Source organism: Sturnira hondurensis, unplaced genomic scaffold, assembly GCF_014824575.4.
Source record: "Sturnira hondurensis isolate 20B ecotype Veracruz unplaced genomic scaffold, ASM1482457v3 Scaffold0002638, whole genome shotgun sequence".
NCBI classification, from domain to species: domain Eukaryota; kingdom Metazoa; phylum Chordata; class Mammalia; order Chiroptera; family Phyllostomidae; genus Sturnira; species Sturnira hondurensis.
The window spans coordinates 12,671,044-12,692,114 of record NW_028075269.1 but is presented as its reverse complement, the minus strand read 5'-3'; the positions used below and the strand labels follow the sequence as shown (position 1 = coordinate 12,692,114).

Below are 21,071 nucleotides of genomic sequence, written 5' to 3'. Positions count from 1 at the left end.
AGTCGCACCAATAAAGAATGAAACTGTAAGTTTATTTGAAAGTATAAAATTAAAAAAAAAAAAACCTAACTGAAAAAAAAACAAAGCCCTGCACGCAATCTTTCCAGTTTAGATCAAGTTTGAACATCACACACCAGTAACCACTTAGTTGCATTTTTTAGAAGTGTCAATTTCAAATTAGAGGGAGTTGAATCAGATGATGAACTATCTATCACAGTGGAAGTATTTTAAGGCCAAACTGGAAAGGACTCATTGACCTCATTTGAGAAAAGAGAGCAGAGATGGTTTTCCAGTTGGCATAGATTTAGGCAATATATAAAAAAATATCCTGACTGGAATGAGTTAAAAAATATCGCTGGCCACTTACTTTGCTATCTTGAGTAGAAGGGCGAAAAAATCCCCAAACCCCCACAGCTTTGGTGTCCTATTAACATATTTTAGAAACATTCATTAAAAAAGTCAGATCTGTAACAAAAGCGTCCCCATGTTTTAAAAAACATTAAACAGGCTCCCCTCACCTACTAACACTGTTTGTTTTCCCAAAATGCCTGGGAGCAGCGCTGTGTGAGAGAGTAATTCACTGCACTACTGGTTAAAATCAGAACCCTTTCCCCGGAACAGCGTCCAGGGCACCAGACAGGAGGGGCCCGTCCGAGGGAGAAGTAAAACCATCTGACTCCCAGCAGAGGTGAGACGTTCAGCCCGAGTTTCTAACGTACTCCGGCTGCCACCAAAACCTCTTTCTTCATTGGATTTCTCAGAAAATAACTAGAGTGTTATTTTAAAAATGAAGGATGCAAGCAACTAGGTTTCTTTCCTTAAAAAAGAAAGAACTCACCAAGTGGTTAGCTTTCCTGGAACACCCTCTGGGTCTGTTCAAAAACAGGAGCCCGCAGAACAGGGTCACTGAACGCCACTTCATTCCCCTCCGCAGGCTCCATGGGAGTTAGCATCAAAGAGGCTACTGCGAGTTTGCTGGGCTGTGGGGAGAAGCCCTGAATGGGTCACAGCTGCCCAGAGTGGCCCCTGGTTCCAGTTTTGTCCCCTGTCCGTTTCTTGCCAAATAACACCTAGGTTTCTACCCAGCATGTCCCCAGGGGGTGGACCTGTGGCTGGCGGGGCAGAGAGAAGAAGGAAGCCAGCAGGAACGGAGACTAGGACTGAGGGGCAAAGGCACCCCTCATTCGGTGTCCTTTGAGAACTAGATAAATAACAGCTCAAAGTGCAACAATGCACAAACACCTGGCACACAGGTCGGTCTGTTGTGACTTGTTGTCAGGGATCAACGGGACAAAGGCGTGACCTCCTTTAGCATCGTTCTTTGGACCTCACTAGAGAAACAACAACGACGACAGCTGTCCTATACACATATAAATAGTCCCTTAACTGGAAGGGAAAAAACAAACACACCGTTTCAAATGCATTTCTAAAAGATAAAAAAAAGTCCAAATGGCAAATCCTGACTCCGAATCGTCCATGCCCATGTCTCTCAGGGGGGAAACTATGGGATGTTCAAAGAGGCTTAACCTACTCTAACCCTAACCCTACACTGGGGCTTTGCAATGGGGAGTGTGTGCAATGCAGGGAGCTGGCAGCTCTGGTGGGAGGTGCTGAATACGGTTCTCACGTGTTAGCAACTGATGCCAAGCCCAAATACACAGGTGAAACAACTTCCGAGTGTTAGGGGAACTTAGGAGGCTAGTGTTGAAACCGCATGAACAGGCCTGGCAGGCTGGGGGTGCTTTCTAGGGACAGAGGGCCAGATCAGACACTCGGCCAGCTTCAGCTGGACGTTCATCCCCTGGCTACGAGCAGGCCACAGCTGGGAGGCCGATGATCCAGAAACCAGGGAAGGACCACGGACAAAAGCAGGGCTCAGCTCCTGGTAGCCTGCATCTCAGGAGTCACGAACTTGGACAGACCCCTGGTGGGGATGTCCTGCGTATTCGGGGATGAGGCTGGCAATATGTTGCCAGAGAAAGCTCTCAAAATGAGGATTCTCGGGCAAAACGTTAGAGCCAGAACCTATCCAGAGTAGGCAGTTTCAGGGTCATTCACAAACCCCAAATTACATGGCTGATTACTGAAGAGCTCTACTCATGTCAAAGGTTTTCTCTGGCTACTGCCTCCCCTGAGCTGAGAGTTAAGCACAGGATAATGCAAGGTTTCCACGCTTGCCTGGTTTCGAGCCCAAACCCCCCAAACAGCTACCAGATGGCAGTCCACAGAGAATGTGGCCCAGTGTCCCCTGCCCTTTTGAACACTCAACACGGCACAAAAAGAACGCTTCTCGGGGCTACTCACACCTTGCTTCGTGGGGATGCCTACTCAGCCAGATCACAGCGGCAGCAGAAGAACAGTGTGAGGCGTGAAGCTGTGATCCCGGCCCCAGCGGAGGGGTAACCTCCCAGAAAAGATGCACAATATACATCATGTCAACCAGAGGCCAGGGGAACTCCAGGTCACCCTCCCAAGAACATGCCTGAACTCTGAGGGAGGGAAGGGAACGGAGAGACAGCCGACACCCCTAGTCACTCCTTGAGGCTCCCTGCAGAGCTTCCCATGAGTGCAAGTTGTTAGGATGGTAACGAGTCAGAGCAGATGAACCCATATGGACTTTGGAATCACTGGATTTTACACTTCTTCGGTACCCTGGCTGGGCACGGTGTCCCTGGGCTCGGCAGGGCCCTGCTGAGGGCCAGGCTGCCCCGAGCTGTGGCTGGTGTCTTCCACACTCAGGAGGCTGCTGGCGGCCTGGGAGCTGGTGCTGTCGGCACTGCCGGACCGGGAGCGGTAAGGGGGAAGGTCGGCTTGATTCAGGGACTCAGTGTCGGAAGAGTAGGGCGGCGGAGGAAGGTCGTACCAGGCGGGTCTGCAATGGAGAGGAGAATGGGGCGGGAGAGGAGAAGGAGAATGCATTATGAGGATCCAAGGAAAGGCAGGCAGTGCCAACGTCTACCCGTTTCTGGGCAGACGCTGACACGAGGAAGATCTGCCCTCCAAGTACAAAGGCAGCTCAAGGTGGTGCGCAGCAAGACGGGCCCGGGGCCGGGACTGGGACCGGGCACAGGTCGGTACGCTCTGGCAGGCTTGTGCCCCCACCACATCCTCCGGGTGGAGCTGGAGTGAGGATGCCAAGTTTACCCTCGGCTCATCCTGGGTGGTCTGGCAGAGTGGCTTTGCTCCATCGGCTGGGGTCCCTGTGGCCAAGCTGCTGGCCTGGTGTTTGATGGAACCTCTGAACTTCTTACTGAGAGCTGACTCTACCTGGCTGTGTGGACTCGGGTAATAGAGAGGACACCCTCTCAACACCTCAGTCTCCTTGTCTGTAGAAGGCGATACTAATGATGCTTTGCTTACAAAGAAGTGACGGCTCACTTTCTGGCTCTCACTCACTGAAAGCTCACTGAGTCGGGCCAGGCCACAGGCCTCACACTCACTCCTTCACGTCAGGATCACAAGAACGAAGAGGCAGGTGCTACTTTGTGCCCTTGCACTGACTGGGGAGGAAACTGAGGCACAGGACCACCAGTAACGTGGAAGCAGCAGGGTGGAATCTGCACCCAGCCACTGTCTCGATTTTAATCTTACTCCGCAGTGAAATAAGAGGTTGTGAGTGGGGAGTGAGGTCCTGTGTATTTATGCTAATTTGCAAAGAGATCCTTAAACACCACTCCCTGAAGCTACCTTTTGTGAGGGGGGGAGGCAAAGATTAAATAATACAAGAGCTGCCAGTGAAAAGGGTCCAAGAGGAATCCGGTCACCCCAGAAACATGGACTCACAGGCCGTGAGTCCGGAGCACAGAGGAAGAGGGACACTGGGCAGAGCCCTGCAGGGAGGGCCTGGCAATCTCAGGACCTGAAGGGACTCAGACAGCTCTGGTCCCAGTCCGCCGGGGTACCCTGGAGGTCAGCAAAGGAGAGAGGAGGCTGAGCAGGCAGGATTCAGGTCCACTACCCACTTCAGCTACAGAACTCTGGGTTCTGACTTCATACACTGACTCCACTTGTAGGGAGGGCCCTACTGTCCAACAAAGCTTGAGAGTGCTCTGCTCGCCCCCTTTATTTTATAGGTGAAGCCAAGAAAAGGTAAGGAACTAATTAATTGGCTCATTCATTCATTCATTCATTCCGCAAACACTAACCAAACCTCTAATACGGAGGAGGCACTCTTTTGCGGGAGCAGGCGAGGCCTCTGAGTGTGAAAGCCAGTGGCCTGAACATGTGCCACTGTGGCAATAATAGGGAAGGGCAGGGTTCTCAATTGGCCAGGATCCTAACTGTATGTCCTTAACAAGGAACTACAATCCAGTGGCCTCAGTTTCCTCATTTGTAACTTGAGGCAGAAACAGAGCCATCCTCAGGGAGTCAACGAGAGGGTGCGTGCGAATGGTTTTGCAAGGACTCAGAGAATGCCAGACGCGGCCGTGCCTACAGCACCTGAACGCAAACTCATGGCAAGACCCAGGAATCCAGGGGTGCACACATTCTGCTCCCAGCACTGGACGAGCTCCCTCCCTCCACCCCTTCCACCCAGCACGCACCTTTGGTCCAGCAAGGCCTCCGAGTAGGAGGGCGGGGAGCCCACTTCAGATGCGTTCTGCTCGGCCTGGCTGGCCACGTACTGGATGCCATTGTTGACGTTGTAGGTGACATTGCAGTGGTGGGGGTGGTCCAGGACCACCAGGCGAGAGAGCAGCACAGGGTGCTGCAGCCGGTGCACCGGCAGTGTCATGAGGTTGTTCCGCTTCCGCTGGTGGTGCAGGACCAGCGCCAACAGGGCCACCACCAGCACGAAGATGACGGAGCTGCCGATGATGGCGTAGGTGATGCTGGGGTAGTACACAAGCTGGTTCTCCGAAGTCACAAACACCTGCCCGCTGCCAGGTTCTGAGAAACCCCCACGGGAAAGAAAAGGAGGTTACCATTAACTCACCCAGGGCATGCGTGCAAATGTTTGTAGCAGCCAGCTTCACAACGGCCGAAACGGAGAAACCACCCAAATGTCTGCTGACTGATGAATGGATAAACAGAATATGGTGTCTATACAGTGGAGTGTTTCCCAGCCATAAAAAGGAACAAAGTACTGATACATGCTACAACACGGATGAACCTCAAAAACGTCACGCCATGCAAAATAAGTCAGACACAAGACCATACTGTATAATTCCATGTATATGAAATGGCCAGAAAAGGCTAATTTATAGTCAGAAAGTAAATTAATGGTAGTTTGGGGAAGTGGGAGTGGAAATGGGGATTAACTGGTAATGGGTCCCAGGGATCTCGCTGGGGCCAGGGAAATGTCGGATGTGGTGATGACTACACAAATCGGTAAATTAACAACAACGCACTAAATGACACTCAAAATGGGGAAATTTTATGTTATGTAAATTATGCCTCGATCGAGTTGTTTAAAGGTATCGGCCCTGGGAACTACAATACCCAGGAGGGGCAGCTCCTGCGGCAGAAGTCGGGTTTCCCCGGAAGCGTTAACACAACATACATGAGGAACACTGGTCCGTGGGTCTAAGTGTTTGCGTGTGCAGAGCACTTATTTTATGCCAAGCTTTCAACAGAGAGCCAGCACAGCACAGCACGGGCTAAAATCGTGGACTTCGCAGCCAGACTAGGTTCAAATCCCAGTCGCTCAGCTTACTAGCTGTGTGCCCTTTGGAGAGCAGTCCACCCCTCTGGGCAGCACTTTCCCAACTGCAAATGGGGATAGTAATAGTCCCCGCCTCACTGGGCTGCCATGAGCATGAAATAAACGCAGAACCACCAGAAGGCCCCCCACATAGCAACAACAGGAGAAAGAAAAACGAAGTTGGAGGAATCATGCTACCTAACATCAAACTATACTATAAAGCCACAGTAATCAAAACAGGATGGTACTGGCATAAAAACAGATACACAGATCAATGGAACAGAATAGAGAGTCCAGAAATAAACCCACCCCTTTACAGTCAATTATGTTTGTCAGAGGAAGCAAGCCCAGACAACAGGCTAAAGATAGTTTGTTTAGTCAATAAATGGTGTTGGGAAAATTGGACAGGTACGTGCAGAAAAATGCAACTAGACCACCTTCTTACACCACACACAAAAATAAATTCAAGATGGAGTAAAGACTTAAAAGTTAGGCCCCAAACCATACAAATCATAAAAGAAAACATAGGCTCATAGCAATATTTTATCAGATATATCTCCCCAGGCAAGGGAAACAAAAGAAAAAATAAACAAATAGGACAATATCAAACTAAAACATTTTTGCACAGCAAAGGAAAACATCAACAAAATAAAAAGACAACCCACAGAAAGGGAGAACATATTTGCCGACACATCTGATAAGGGGTTAACATCCCAAATTTATAAAGAACTTACAAGTCCCAACACCAAAAAAACCCAAACAACCCAATTAAAAAATGGGCAAAACACCTGAATAAACACTTCTCCAATGGGGACATACAGATGGACAATAAACATATGACAAGATGCTCAACATCACTAATCATAGAGAAATGAAATGTCAGAATGGCTATCATCAATAAATCAACAAACAGTAAGTGCTGGTGAGGATGTGGAGAAAGGGGGTCCCTTTTACACCGTTGGTGGGAATGCAGACTGGTGCAGCCACTGTGGAAACAGCATGGAGATACCTCCAAAAACTAAAAATGAATCTGACTTTTGACCCAGCGATCCCACTTCTGAGAATATATCCAGAGGAACCTCAAACACTAATTTGGAAAAACACGAGCACCCCTATGTTCATTGCAGCGTTATTTACAATCACTGTAACATGGAAATAGTCCAAATGCCCACCAATAGATGAGTGGATAAAACAACTATGGGACATTTACACAATGGAACACTACTCAATTGTAAAAAACACAAAAAATTTACCCTTTGTGACACAGGGAGGGAAATGGAGAACACTATGCTAAGTGAAATAAGCCAGTCAGAGAAAGACAAATACCATATGATTTCATGCATGTGGAATCTAATGAACAAACTGAACTAACAAGGAAAAGAAAGATAGACTCATAGAGAATAGGATGACAGCTAAGTGGGTAGGGGAGGTTAAGGGGTGGAGGGATTGAGCAAAAAGGATAAAGGACTCAAGGACATGGGCAACAGTGTGGTGACTGCCAGGCATAAGAGGACTAAATGGTAATGGAAAAAATGCATTTAAAAAAATGAAGAATCCCAAGTACCCACGTCTGCAGCCCAGCTGGAAGAGTAATCTAAAGTCAGTGCAAGTGAGCACACCTGGCGACCACACCCAGCGCCTTTCCACCTGGGAAGCAGTGAGGAGGGGTTAGTGTGATGTAATGGAGCAGCAGCGAGCCCTGCTCCTTGGGTCAGTGCCCTGTGCTGGGCTAAGCTTTACTCCACTCCTCATCACTGGATGTGTGCTTGTTCCGTTCATCGCTGTATCTCCACTAGTGTGCCTGGTGCATAGTAGGCATTCAATAAATGCACACAATTCAATGGAAAAAAGTCTGTATTCCACATACCTGGTAAGGCAGGTGCTTTTGTTGTTTTATTATTCCTAGTTTTCAGAGGAGCAAACTGACTCAGAGAGGTGAATTCACTTGTCTAATGTCACAGAAGTAGAGGAGTCAGTATCAGAACCCAGACAGTTCTCCTTCAAAAAGCAACACATGTGCTGAAACATCCTACCTTCCTTCCTAGTATCAATGTTTCTCGATTCTCCCAAACAACCCTCATCTGAGACAGATTCCTCTCTTAAGCTCCAGGCTTCGTGCTATTTTTCTCCCTAGCTACGCTCAAACACCAATGAAAGCTACAACATTCCTGTGGGTCATTCAATGACTAACTGTACAGAAAGGAGCAAAGAAAACCCCAGACGAAAGGCAGAGGCACGCTCCAGAGAGTGAGGGCAGGGAGACAGCGCTGAAATTTTCCGGAGACAATTAGCTGTCATCCAGGGGTTCTGCTGGAGTTCTGTCTGTCCTCAGTTCAGATCATTCAAAACTGGGTGGGGGCTTGTGTTTCAGAATTCAGACTTAAAATAGCCTCTTTGTTTTGCTGTCTGCAGCACAGAGCCAAGGGGTTGCATCCTGGGACCATCACTCCTGGGCTGCTGCTCAAGGAAGTTATTGAACTTTTATGAGCCTCTGATGCCTCATCTTTAAAACGGTGGTGGTTCCGTGTCAGTAACAGTGGCCATCTCCCTGGTGACTGAGAGGGTAAAATACAATATTCCCAGAGTCAGAGCAAAGAGCCTGGCAAAGTCGTGTGTGTATGTGTATGACATGAAACTGGTCATTTTAACCACGTTTAGGTGTGCAGTTTGGTGGCATTAAGTACATTCATACCAAGGCGCAAAGCACCACCCATCCATCTGCAGAACTTCTCATCACCCCGAACTAGTTAATGCTAATTCTTGGTGTTCACAGTCTTTCCACTGTCCTCATCAACTTCTCTAGACAGGGTGGTGAGGCTGGAAGAGAGAGAGAGAGACTGGAAGACCTGCTTTTGGGGGGTAAGGTGGGGGACAGGATAAGGATCGAGGAATTTCCTTTCCAGTGAGAGATGTTTTCCTTTTCTTTTTTTCTTTTGAAGAAGAGTTTTGTTCCTTTGAGGAGTGTTTAAAGTTTTTTTTAATTTACTTTTAGAGAGAGAGGAAGGAGAAAGAGAGGGAGAGATACATGTGAGAGATACATAGATAGCTTGTCTCTTATATGCCCCTAGTGGGGGGCCTGGCCCACAACCCAGGCATATACCCTGAGTGGGCATCGAACCAGCAACCTTTTGATTCACAGGCTGGTGCTCAACCCACTGAGCCACATCTGCCAGGGCAAGATATGTTTCTTAAAAGAGGAAAGTGGCTGGGTTTTCACAAGGAAAACCAGTGGCTCCAGTTTTAGGATGCTGACTTCTGTGTAATCACTCGTGGTTTTAACAACATGACAGAGAACTCCTTCAGTGAATGGAATGTCAGGTGCTTGTGGGTCTTGACAGTCCCAGTAACGTCTCCAAGGGTAGGCCGTCTGCAGGTCGGCCCATGTTGGCAGGCGAGAAGCGGCAATCACGTTCGCTTGAGAAATTATGTCACGTAAGTCAGTGGTGCCTGGTCTCTTTTTTGCTCTGTGTGTAAAATGTCATCTTGTATTAATTCATTAACTAGACTTACTTTTCTTAAGAGCTTAATGAGCTCGCTGGCCAAATCACTAATATCAGAGTTGCCTGGGACCCAGGGTCCAAGTACATAGCCACGGATAATGAAGTTTCCATTTATTCTGGCTGTCCCTCAAGCTGATGCCCTCCTGCTCCACTGTCCAACAGTGTGGGCTTCTTCCCGTCCTGTACCTGCCCCTCCCACCACAGGAATTCCAGGCAATCTGGTTCCAGACCATCGTGCTGGCTTTCACGGACCACTGGCACCACTCCAGGAGTGCTCTGCCCCTCCAAGCCCTTCCAAGTCCTCCCGGGTTTGTGTAGGCATCACAGCAGTTTTCAAGGGTCTCAAAGCAGAGTGCCTTTTTCTCATTCCCACGGTGGCACTGTCAGGACCAAGAGAGGGATGAAAGCAGCTGACACGTGTAACTTGGGTGTTCCTCTGCTTCTCAACAATTCCCTCCTGCGGGTACAATTTCCTACAAGAGATCTTTTTTTCCCTTATCAGATTGGCAAAGGCAAAGATGCACTTCGCAGTTGGCTGGCCAGGACTTGGGAAAACAGGTGTGATCATGAATGCATGGTCAGTGGGGGAGGGAACTTGGTGAGAGGCAGCATGGTGACAGGGTTAAAGTATACATAAAAAAGGACATTTCCTCTGACCTAGCCGTTCCACTCCCAGAAACCTGTCTCTCTGTGTGTGTGTGTGTGTGTGTGTGTGTGTGTGTGTGTGAGAAAGAGAGAGAGAGAGAGAGAGAGAGAGAGAGAGAGAGAGAGGAACATGTTGTTTCTCCCGTCCCTGCACTCGTTGGTTCTCGTTTGTGCCCTGGCTGGGAGATGAAAGCCAAAATCTTTGTGCACGGGGATGATGACACTCTAAATGCCTGAACTACCTGGCAAGAGTAAGAAATAACTTCTTAATTTAAGTATTTGCTGAAGCATTTTTCATAATAGCATATACATCCAAAAAGTTTTAAGCATCTATCAACTGCAGCATGGCTAAACTACGGTGTATTCAGGCATCTCTAAGAAATCAGGGCCGCTCTGCATATCTTGACGGAACAACCCGAAAGATACCGTATAAATGAATGCGCAGAATGTTTCTACAGGGACACACGGAACTGGCAGTGTCTGGGAGAGACACCGAAAGAGAGGGAGGGACTCTGGCTCCCTCTTCTGCTCTGCGTGGCCTCTGGTCCTGCATCATCCACTGGAAATGCCAGCCTTGCTTCCCTCTCTCTGTGTGATGTGAGGGCTCCCGGGGGCCATGTCCCCCTGTCACTCACTGAGACCCCTCGCTGACGCACCACTCCCTGCGGATGCTCCGAAGCCTCTAGCCTGACCCTGGGAATCCCAAAAACATGTCCTGGAAAGTTCACTGTCCTGTTCACATGGGCTGTCCACCCTTCCCCTGAAATACTGACTCCTGTGTGCTTTTTTAAAAACATTATATTTTAAGTTTATTTTTCTCCAGATGAACTATTTTAAAAAGTGAGGTTTTCTTGGGATATAATTTACATGCAATAAAACTGCAAAGATGTAGATACCCTTTAAAGATGCACAGTTAGGTGAATTTTAACATAATAAAACAGTTGCATAACCTCCACCATAAACACAATATGGAACCTTCACCCCCCAGGCCCTGCTAATCTGTTCCTGGGCTCCTTGGCAGTCACCGGAGACCACTGAGTCACGTACGTGGAATCATACTGTGTGTGGCCAATTGCGTCTGGCTTCTTTCGCCTGGCACAATGCCGCTGACATTCACCCATGTGTCTGTGCGCATCCCCACTTCATTCCTTTGCATTGCTGAGCAGTCTTCTACTGAATGGATGGGCGTGGCACAATCTGTTTGTCCATTCACCAGTTAAGGGGGCGAATAGGGTTGTTGCCAGTTTCTGGAAAGCAGGTCTTTATGCTGACATATATTTTTCATGTTTACTGGTATATATTTAGGGGTAAGGTTGCTGAGTCATATGGAAAGTATATGTTTAACCTGGTAAGAAACTGTTATACTGTTCCCCAAAGTGACTACAGCATTTGGCTTCCCCTGCCCCTCTAGTTGCACTGCAGCCTCATCTGCACTTACTATGTTCAGTCTTGTAAATTTTGGCCATTATGCTAGGTGTGCAGTGGTATCATTGAGCCTTTCTTTAACTTGCATGACCGATGATGTTGAGTATCTGTTCTGTGCTGATCTGCCACCCCTAGATCTCTGGTGAAGTGTCTATTTCAATCTCTTGCCCATTTTTAAATGGGTTTGTCTGACTACTTATTATTGAGTAGTAAGTGGTTTTTATATGAGTATGTTCTGGGATACAAATCCTTTTCCAGAAATGTCATTTGCAAATTGTTCTCTCTCAGGCTGTGGCTTGTCATTTCATGTACTTTATGGTGTCTTTCATAAGATAAGTGTTTTAGAAAATTTCTCATGAAGTACATTGTATTAATTATTACTTTTCCTTTCTGTGCCTTTTGTATCCCATCCAAGAAATTGTTGCCTAAAAGGAGTTTTATAGCTTTAGTTCTTACATTTACTTCTATGATCCACAGCAAGTTAATTTTTGTTTATGAGACAAGTTCAAGTTCAATGTTCTTTTCCCCCTCCCTTTGGATCTCCAACTGTTTCAGCGCCATTTGTTAAAAACCCTATTCTTTCCTACTAATTACCTTGGCACCTTTGTTGAAAATCAATTGACCAGACCAGCCTGGGTCCATTTCTAGACTCGCTATTCCGCCTGCCTGAGCCACCCGCCGAGTCTTACGCCAGCAAGTGTGTTGATAACTACGGCTTTCGAGGAAGTCTCAACATCAGGGGGCGGGAGTCTTTCTAAACAGAACTTCATTTCTTCATGTGAAAACCCATGTTGGTTATTCAAATTAAAGTAAGACAGCAATGTCCAAAACATACGACACTCCCTCCGTAAACCAACTGAGAAAGCCCCCAGAGAAAAACAAGCAACGGTTTGGTGCACACTGGGTGCTGGTTCACTCTATCTGTTAAGAGCCAGACTGTAAATACTGTATGCTTCGTGGGACGTGCAACTGAAGTGCCTCTGTAGGGCACAAGGCGACACTCTGTAGGACAAACAACACGTCAGTGAGTGAGGACTTCCGTGTCCCAATCAAACTTTGTTTACAAAGGCAGCAGGCAGACTGGGTGTGGCCACTGGCCTTAGTTCATGACCCTCAGCACAGACCCCTCAGAAGGGTTACTCACAGACCAGACACACCTGCACCTTTCCTCAGGCCGTGCAACAATCTCTACCACAGACATCTTTCCTCACCCACCCACACCTTTGTTAACCAGTGGCTGTGTAGTGTTCCATGACAGACTACGTCACAATTTACTTATCCGCTGAGAGAGGGAACTGGGAACAACTAACCGCTTTGGGTGCACATTTAGGTTGCCCCCCACCTTTTGCACTATTCAAAACAAAGCTACAACATTCAGGCAGACCGACCAGACCGTAAAGGCCTAAGGAGAGGAACAGGCTTGCTTTCTGTCCACCAGTCTACAGTGGCTGCTCAACACAGATGCTGAGTACAGCAGTGGTCTGTGTGGTCCCTGGGGCAGAGGTTTCTTAGGACGGGCTCCTAGATGGTAGCCGTTTCTCTGGCCATGTGCTCTCCTGGTTTTGAGCACTGCAGGTTGTCTCGAACTCTCTCCTTTTCTCTGTCCACACCGAGCCACCATTCTGCTTCTGGTTTCCATTCCCAGGACCATCCAGGCTCAGGCGAGAAAGAGCAACCTCCTTGTGGGCCCTCTAATCCTTCTGCAAAACTCCCATCAGTTTGAACATCATCCCGCTCTGTGACACTGTGGAATTCTCGTGAAAAGCTTCAGATCAAGGACCCTCTACGGCTCATATCAGCCAGGCATTCAGAGTCTGCAACTTCCCTGCCTGGGCTTTGCAGCACAAGCCCCAGAGGCCGTGGGGAAAGAAGGCCAGAGCTGGAGTGTGGAACACCACTCGCCCTGTGACCTGTCCTCACCTCCCATCTGAACTAAGCAGTACAAGTCACCCTAACCACCACCACCACCACAAAGAGGAATAATAATGTCATCCTAGCAATCACCAAAGCAGCCCTCACCTTGTATCTATGTGTTTACATGTATTAACTCTGGCTTTATAATTCTTTACCATCTGGAATGAGTTGAATGGTGTCCCGCCGTATGTCCACTGGGAACCTCAGATGCGACCTCATTTGGAATAAGGGTCTCTGTAGACACAATTAAGGTGAAGATCTCAAGAAGAGGTTGTCCTGAATCCAGCTGGACTCTAACTACAACAATGAATGTCTTTACGACAGAGAGAAAAGGAGAAGACAGGAAACAGATAAGGGAGAGGCCACGTGAAGATGGAGGCTGGAGTCACGCAGTCCCCAAGCCAAGGGCCCCCGAGTGGTGCAGGGAACCAGCGGAAGCCAAGAGAGATGTGGAACTGACTCTCCCTAGGAGCTTCCATGAACAGCGGACCCTGCCAGGGCTTTGATCTTGGACTTTTGGTCTCCAGAACTGTGAGCGGGCAAGTTTTTGTTGTTTTAAGCCACTAAGCTGCTGGCAATTTTTTACAGCGGCCCTAGAAGACTAACGTGCCGTCCTGTGAAGCAGACCATGGGGAAATGGGGGCTCAGAGAAGTTACAGACACCTGCCCAAGTCCTCCATGCCCCTCAGTTATTATTAACAGCTGTGATTCCAGGACTGTTCAGAGCCTTCACTAGGCGGACATACATTGCGACACTTTGTGAGAGAGGATGTGGCTATTTTATCAAGCTCGCTGCCTCGCTGAGATGAACAGAAGGTACACCATGCTCCACACAAGCACATTCCCAACATCCTGGAGAGTGTCTTTCCACAGATCAGATGGGGCCTGGCCCTCGGGCATGCTGTTAGAGGAAGCCTGTGGCTCTGGGTACCAACCCAGAAGGCGGAAGCTGGGAAGGGACTGCCTCAGCCCCGCCCCTCTCTGTGCACCAGCAGCTCCACCTTCCAAACCACACCCACTTAAGGTTCAGCACCGCCAGTCCTGGCTAACGCCTGCCCAGCTTCTGAGTGTGAAATGAGAGACCCCATCCACTGGAAGTGCTGTGTGACACCTTGCCATTGTGACACCTGATAAGAAAGGAGCTGATCCTGTCAAATGCACAAGGAGCCCAAAGCAGCCGTGGGTCTATTCTTCATATCTGCAGGTCTGTGACGGCCCCTGCGTAATCGGTTCATAGGAGCTGCGTCTGCCTGTTAAACTATATTACCTGGGGAAACGCTGAGTGTGCACACCTGGACCTAGTGAATGCAGAAAACTTTCTGAATAATTTAGGGAAAAGGGCTGATAACAGGGCAGGGCTCCCGAGGGGCAGCTTTACAGACCATGAACAATTTCACAGCTTCTGAAGATTGCAGAGAATCTTAACACACTGGGACAGACACCCCGCAGTGAAGGGCTATTCATTCGGCACACAGTGGGGCCTTGTGCTCCGGTCCCAGAGCTGGCAGACAAGGACCTTCACAGGGGGGCACAAGCACATCTGACCCCAGTCAGACTGCACACCAGCCCTGGCGTGGGACCGGTCCTAGGGCCCAAGTGTCCTTCCCTCTGCCACTGCCACCTTGTCCCAGCCACGGTCTCCTCCATCCACCCTGCCCCACCTGCTCCCTACAGTCTCTTTTTCCTTGGCTGTGGAGTGCTCCTTCTAAACCCTAAATTCCTCCGTCATGTACTCTCTGTTCAAAACCCTCTAGTGGCTTCCCACAAACATTGTATGAAGTCCAGAGTTCTCACCATGGCCTCCCAGGCCCTAAATAACCTTGCCTGTTACCACTCCAACCTCCACTCCTGCCTGCTCATTCTGCTGCAGACTCTCTGGCCTCCCTGCTGTGGTTTCAGAACACACAAAACCCCTGCAGGCCCCAGGGCCTTTGCACACATTGTGCCCCCTGCCTAGACATTTGCATCACTCACTCTATGACACTCAAGTCTCTGCTCCTAGGTCAATGTTAGCAGGAAGACATCCTGGGCCACCACCATCCTCTCCATCTCCTACCCTGGCCTTATCTGTCTTCACAGCACTTGTCACTGCTTGCCACTATTCACTGTGTTTGTATGGAATCATCTCCTTCCTACTGGAAGGCAACCCCGTGTGGGCACAGCCAGACTCTGCTCACATGTCGCTGCATCTCCAGTACCCAAAATGGTGCTCAGTGAACATCTGTTGGGGGATGTGGGCAGAGGGCCTCGAGCTCCGTGGCTCTGTGCGTCTCGGTCTCAGCGTGCTGGACTCCTGCAGAACCAGTGGCATCCTTCACAGAAGACCAAGCACTGCACATGCCAAGTGTTTCATGGCCGGGACTCACTTAGCCTCATAGGTGAGAAAAGTAAGTCTCGGGGAAGTAAGGTCACACAACCCAGGTCACACTGCCTCGAAGTGACAGAGTAGAGCTGTGAGCTTAGGTCTGTCGATGCGACACCCAGAGATCCTAAGGTATAAGGGCAGGTCCCACTCAACTCTGTGGAGGCGATTTGCTCTGAGAAATGGGAAACCACCCCTGTGGCTGAAATAGTCATGGTGTTACTGAGGGGCATCTGTTGAGTTCAGGACTGTAGAGAAGACACATGTTCACTGCTTAAAATATACAAGGTCTGTCCAGAAAAAGTCCAGACAGTGTTAATATAACAAGAATGATTTGCATGACATCGATGTAACCTGGCAACCAAGGAGAGTGGACTGGAATGTGTGCATGTGAACAATGATGACTTCACTGTACTAGTCAGTGGGGGTGGTACGTGCTGTTGAGTGAGCATGTGTTCTGTGTGGCTGTTGCATTCAAAATGACTGAGAAAGCAGAATAATGAATCTGCATCAAATTTTGTGTTAAGCTTCAATGTTCTTCTATGGAAACTATTTGGATGATTTAGAAGGCCAAGGCTATGGGCAACTGGTGATTGATAGCTTCATCACGACAACACACCCACTCAATGAGGGCTAATTGGCACAGTGGTTAGGAACAACAACACGCCCACTCAAGCATTATATCTCATGCAGAGATTTTAAAAAGATTTTATTTATTTATCTTTAGAGGGGAAGGGAAGGAGAGAGGGAGAGAAATATCAATGTATGGTTGCCTCTTGTATGTCCCCTGCTGGGAACTGGCCCGCAACCCAGGCATGTGCCCTGACTGGGAATCGAACTGCGATCCTTTTTGTTTGCAGGCCCACGCTCAGTCCACTGAGCCACACCAGCTAGAGCTCATGCAGAGATTTTTGAAGAAACATTATTATTTTGATTTTCAGCTATATCCACTCCACTGTTGATTCACTGTAAATTTTCCTTTATTTCACTTAGTGTAACCTTCATTTTGCCTGGGTCTTTTTTATGCAGTTGAAATACCTAGTGAGTTCCTTGAGCATCCTAATAACCAGTGTTTTGAACTCTGCATCTGATGTATTGCTTATCTCCATTTTGTCTAGTTCTTTTTCTGTGGTTCTGTTCTGTTCTTACATTTGGGCTGTATTTCTTTGTCTCCTCACTTTAGCAGCCTCCCTGTGTTTGTTTCTGTATACCAGGTACAGCTGCTTTGATTCCCTATTTTAGTAGTGTGGCCTATCGTAGAAAAGCACATGGGTAAGTTGGATGGGGCGGGGCCTCAGGTACCGTATTTTGCTGTGTATAACGCACACTTTTTTGCTCAAATTTTTGAGGGAAAAGTAAGCATGTGCACTATACATGGGTAAAGTAATTCAGTGTATAGTGCGCACAAAAACACGGGGGCACATTATACACAGCAAAATACAGTAATCACCAGGGTGGGGAAACCCACCTGGCCACTCTGTGCCTCCATGTGGGGGAGGGCTCAGAAAGGAGACGATGCTGCTGCCTGGCCTCTGGAGTTCTGTCTGGGAGGAAGCTCCCAGCACTCACCCTGATGCCAGTCACTTCAATTTTTCCCCGTATGCCAGCTCCTGCCCTGATGCTGGAGCCCAGAGGGAGTGAGTCTGAGTAAGCCCTAAGTCTGTCGAGGGCCCTTTAAAAGGAGACTGCTGAGAATCTGCCGTTTCTTCTGCTGCCCTAACCCCCACTGGTTTTTCCAGCCAGAAGTTATGGGACTTATCTTCCTGGCACTGGGACCCTGGGCTCGGTGGTCTGTGTGGGGCCAGGATCCCTTGTTCCCAAGGTATCCCTCCCAATTTCTACCCACCACATGTGGGTGTGGGACTGCCTGTTCTGCGTCTCTGCACCTCTCTGTGCCTCTGCCCCTCCCACCTGCCCGGACAAATGTGGACTAATTCTTTGGTGGTCCGACTTCTACACTGCTCAGTTTTCTGATGATTCTGGGTGACACTTGTTTTATAGTCTGGCTGTAATTTTTGCTGTGGTTGTGTGAGGAGGCAAGCCATGTTTACCCACACCTCTGTCAGACCCGAAGTCTGGGAGACTGAAAGAATTTAATGAACACCAGTGGGAAGCTGTTTCCAACCTCAGGCCTGAGGGGTGAGGATGTGGCTTCTAGAAGCGGGGGAGATCTGACAGGAGCTGAAGCCTTCGGTGGGTGAAGACAGCCACCGCTGATCTGTGGCCTCACCGACAGGGAGCTGGGCTAACAAATGTTCTGATCTTTTCCTTTTTCCACCTTCTACCTCTTGCTGGTGCTTCCTACTGACCAAACCCACCAAAGCGAGATGGTAAGAGGCCCAGCAGATACAGCCTGTGAACATCAGCTGTCACTGCAGAGAGGAGGCTGGCTGGGAACGGCGATAAGAGCTTCCAGGACTCCCCATTCTCCTGCCACAACCTCCGGGGAGCCCCCTCCCTCAGCTCTGCAAGTCCCACCTCCTCTCAGCCTTTGCTCAACTGCTACCACTTTCTTTCACGAAGCCTTGTGCTGTCCCCTCCACTGGAACGAAAAGGTTCCTTTCTGCGCTCCCCTCACCGCCATTCTCTCTGCCACACCGCTAGGACATCTTGCTTCGTGCCACGCCGGACAGCACGCTGGAGGCAGGGTGGCTTACGCGAAACGGGGACCCCCGGAGGTCCCTCTGGCCCAGTGCCGATCAGCTCTGCCTGGCCAGGCTCACGGCCCCACGCAGGGAAGCACCTTCCTTCCCAGCTGGCACTGGCACCCCAATTGGAAATACACGAAAACCACCCAAAGGCGCACAGGAAAGATTACTTATTCCGAGCCTGCCGCACCAAGAGAGTCAGGCTTCACCTGTGTTTTGGTAGAGACTGCAAAGCCGGCAGAGGAGTGGGGAAGCGCCTCAGTGGGGGGAAGGGATGGCTTCAGGTAAGTCCGGACTGGGGACAGTCGGCCCGGGGAAGTTGAAGGTGGGCTACGTAACTGGTTAGGGGTTCATACTTGGCTTTCTCCTCTTGGCCCTAAGCTGGAAATGTGGATTAACATTAGGGAGGCTGTCAGTCAGTCATCCAGCCTTGGGTGTTTGGGGCCCATGGTTAAGGGGTCGCTGTTTGGCTTCGTTGGGCCGGTCACTGTAGGTTGTGGGTCAGCGTTCCCATCTTACACACCATCTGCCAGTGTCCGTCTGTGTACTGAGTCTCTCACTAACTATGCCACCCACGTCTCCAGGACTGGCCCACACCCCACGGCTGCCTAAGTCCCCGTGACACCCAGGCCAAGTCTAACGCTCGGTTCCCTAGTCTCCGAGGTGGGGGCAACGAACAGCCACCGTGCAGAGTGGCTGTGAGGCCAAGAGCGCGGGTGGGGACGCCCCTGCCACGGAGTGGCAGGTCTGTGGAAGGTGCTGCTGTGTGCCCGTCTGCGCGCGGGGAGGCCGGAGCTAGAGGAGGATGAGCCAGTCCAGTGGAAAAAGGCGGCTGCGTGGCGGCGAGTCTGCGTGGAAGTCCAACTGGCTTAGCTTCCGGTTTTGTCCCAGACCACATGAGTGACTCTGATCTCTTCACATCCAGTTAAGAAGGGCCCTGTGCCCTGGCCAGCGTGGCTCGGTGGGTTAGAACGTCGTCCCATAAACCAAAAGGTAATGGGATTGACTCACAGTCAGGGTACACACCTAGGGTTTAAGTTTGATCACTGGTCAAGGCACACAGGGGAGGCAACCAACCGATGTTTCTCTCTCACACTGGTATTTCTCTCTCTGTCTCCCTTTTTCTCTCTCCAAAAGCAATGGGAAAAAAATGTCCTCAGGTGAAGATTAAAACAAAACAAAAAAAGCCCTGTTGAGTGGTAACTGGCCAAGAAGAGGAAATGCTGTCTAAAGGAGACAGGAAAAGCAGCCAGGACTTCAGGGACCCGGAGGGTGTGACCTTCAAAGGCTTGGGCCGAGAACTGAGGGGGAAAGTCTCGCTGGGTGCATATTCACTTATCCACTCAATGAAACACCAATAGCACCTGGGCCCTGTGCTCAGCGCTGAGGATTCTGGAACCCAAATGGCAGGACCTGACCCTGGAGAAGCTCACATGTGGGAGGGGCCCTGGGCGAACTTCTCTCCAGCACTGCCCTGGGGCGACCTCTACCCTCCTGTAGCCAGTCACAGGAGCCACGGCCACTGTAAACCAAGGGCGTCCCACACCTACCCTGGCTTCCCTGTTTAAAAAAACACCCCGTGGACTGCAGCACCTTGGGGGATCCATTCCAAGCTCATCTTCTGTCCCAATTTAGATACGAATTGAAGAAGTTAAATTTAAAGGGCAAACCAACAAATAAGTGAATCAAGAGAGAACCATGAAAACCCCACTGAACCATTTCCATGGCAACTCAAGTTTCTAAAATTAACCAAAGGGAGGGTGAAGGGGAAAATCGGCTGCCAGCCTGCCCAGCGTCAGGAGGACCACAGCAGGAGCCATCCTGCCTGAAGCAGTGGGCAATCAGACAGAGAGGAGACCCCTATGCCGGGGGGATGAGGGTTTCTAAGACCATCCAGAACCAGGACCATAGGACCAAGCGCCATACGATTACACTCAAAACGAGAGAGATGTGTACGAGATGAGAAAGTTCTAAAGCTGAAGACAGAACACGGCAGATACCCTAGGAATACTTGGTGGTTCTTATTCCAAAGGACCAAAGGGGTTCTGCTCGGCCTGCCCTTGGGCAAAGGGGGAAGGAAGCACTCCTGAAAGGCCCTGCATTTTTAACAAGTGCTATGGAGACAGCTGGCGGTTACCACGGCTCCTAACGGACAATGAGGAGGGCGTGTTGGAAAGGAGCAAGTGCCCGCTAACCCCGGGCTCTCTGAGGCTGCTCAGACCCGCTGTTTCCCCAGAGCCTCAGCTCGGCCTCTTATCAGGAGAGGCCCTGTGATAAGCCAGGGAGTGGGTGGGGAGAGGCCTCTTTGCTAAGAAACAGGCCCAAGGTAGTTATAGAGTTGGCTGGAGGTTAAGAGAGGCTTAACCGTCTATTTAAGGTAGAAAAGGGCACTTCTTAAATATGAATTCAGATTGCCTGCGAAACTCTGTGATGAGGGTAACTGGGAGCTAGGGCTCAGGGGTCTTTTTAGAACTCTGCTCAACTGTGCAGTGGCCTAAAAAAATGTCAACAGAAGAGCACAGCGAGGGGGCACAGCAGTTGTTTGCNCAGGGAGTGGGTGGGGAGAGGCCTCTTTGCTAAGAAACAGGCCCAAGGTAGTTATAGAGTTGGCTGGAGGTTAAGAGAGGCTTAACCATCTATTTAAGGTAGAAAAGGGCACTTCTTAAATATGAATTCAGATTGCCTGCGAAACTCTGTGATGAGGGTAACTGGGAGCTAGGGCTCAGGGGTCTTTTTAGAACTCTGCTCAACTGTGCGGTGGCCTAAAAAATGTCAACAGAAGAGCACAGCGAGGGGGCACAGCAGTTGTTTGCTGCCACTTGTGCAGCTCACAAAACGCAAAACCCGAAGACAGCAGGCAGGGGAGGGGTCTGCAACCCGGTAATGAGCTCACGTACGGGGGAGACCACCAGTGGGTTGTTACCGGGGAGACC

The 21,071-nt window shown here is 49.6% G+C and overlaps 1 protein-coding gene across 4 annotated transcripts in view; it reads right to left on the bottom strand.

Annotated features, from left to right (window-relative positions):
- Positions 1 to 299: 299 nt before the first annotated feature.
- LDLRAD3 (low density lipoprotein receptor class A domain containing 3) overlaps positions 300 to 21,071 on the bottom strand; it is a 209,132-nt gene continuing 188,360 nt past the window's right edge. For all 4 annotated transcript variants that reach the window (XM_037040516.1, XM_037040517.1, XM_037040518.1 and 1 more), the window contains 2 exons: positions 4,545 to 4,890; positions 300 to 2,872 (listed from right to left, as the gene is read on the bottom strand). In XM_037040516.1, coding sequence (XP_036896411.1) covers positions 2,635 to 2,872; positions 4,545 to 4,890 — 584 coding nt within the window. In that variant the 3' untranslated portion in view covers positions 300 to 2,634. The remainder of the gene's footprint in view (positions 2,873 to 4,544; positions 4,891 to 21,071) is intronic.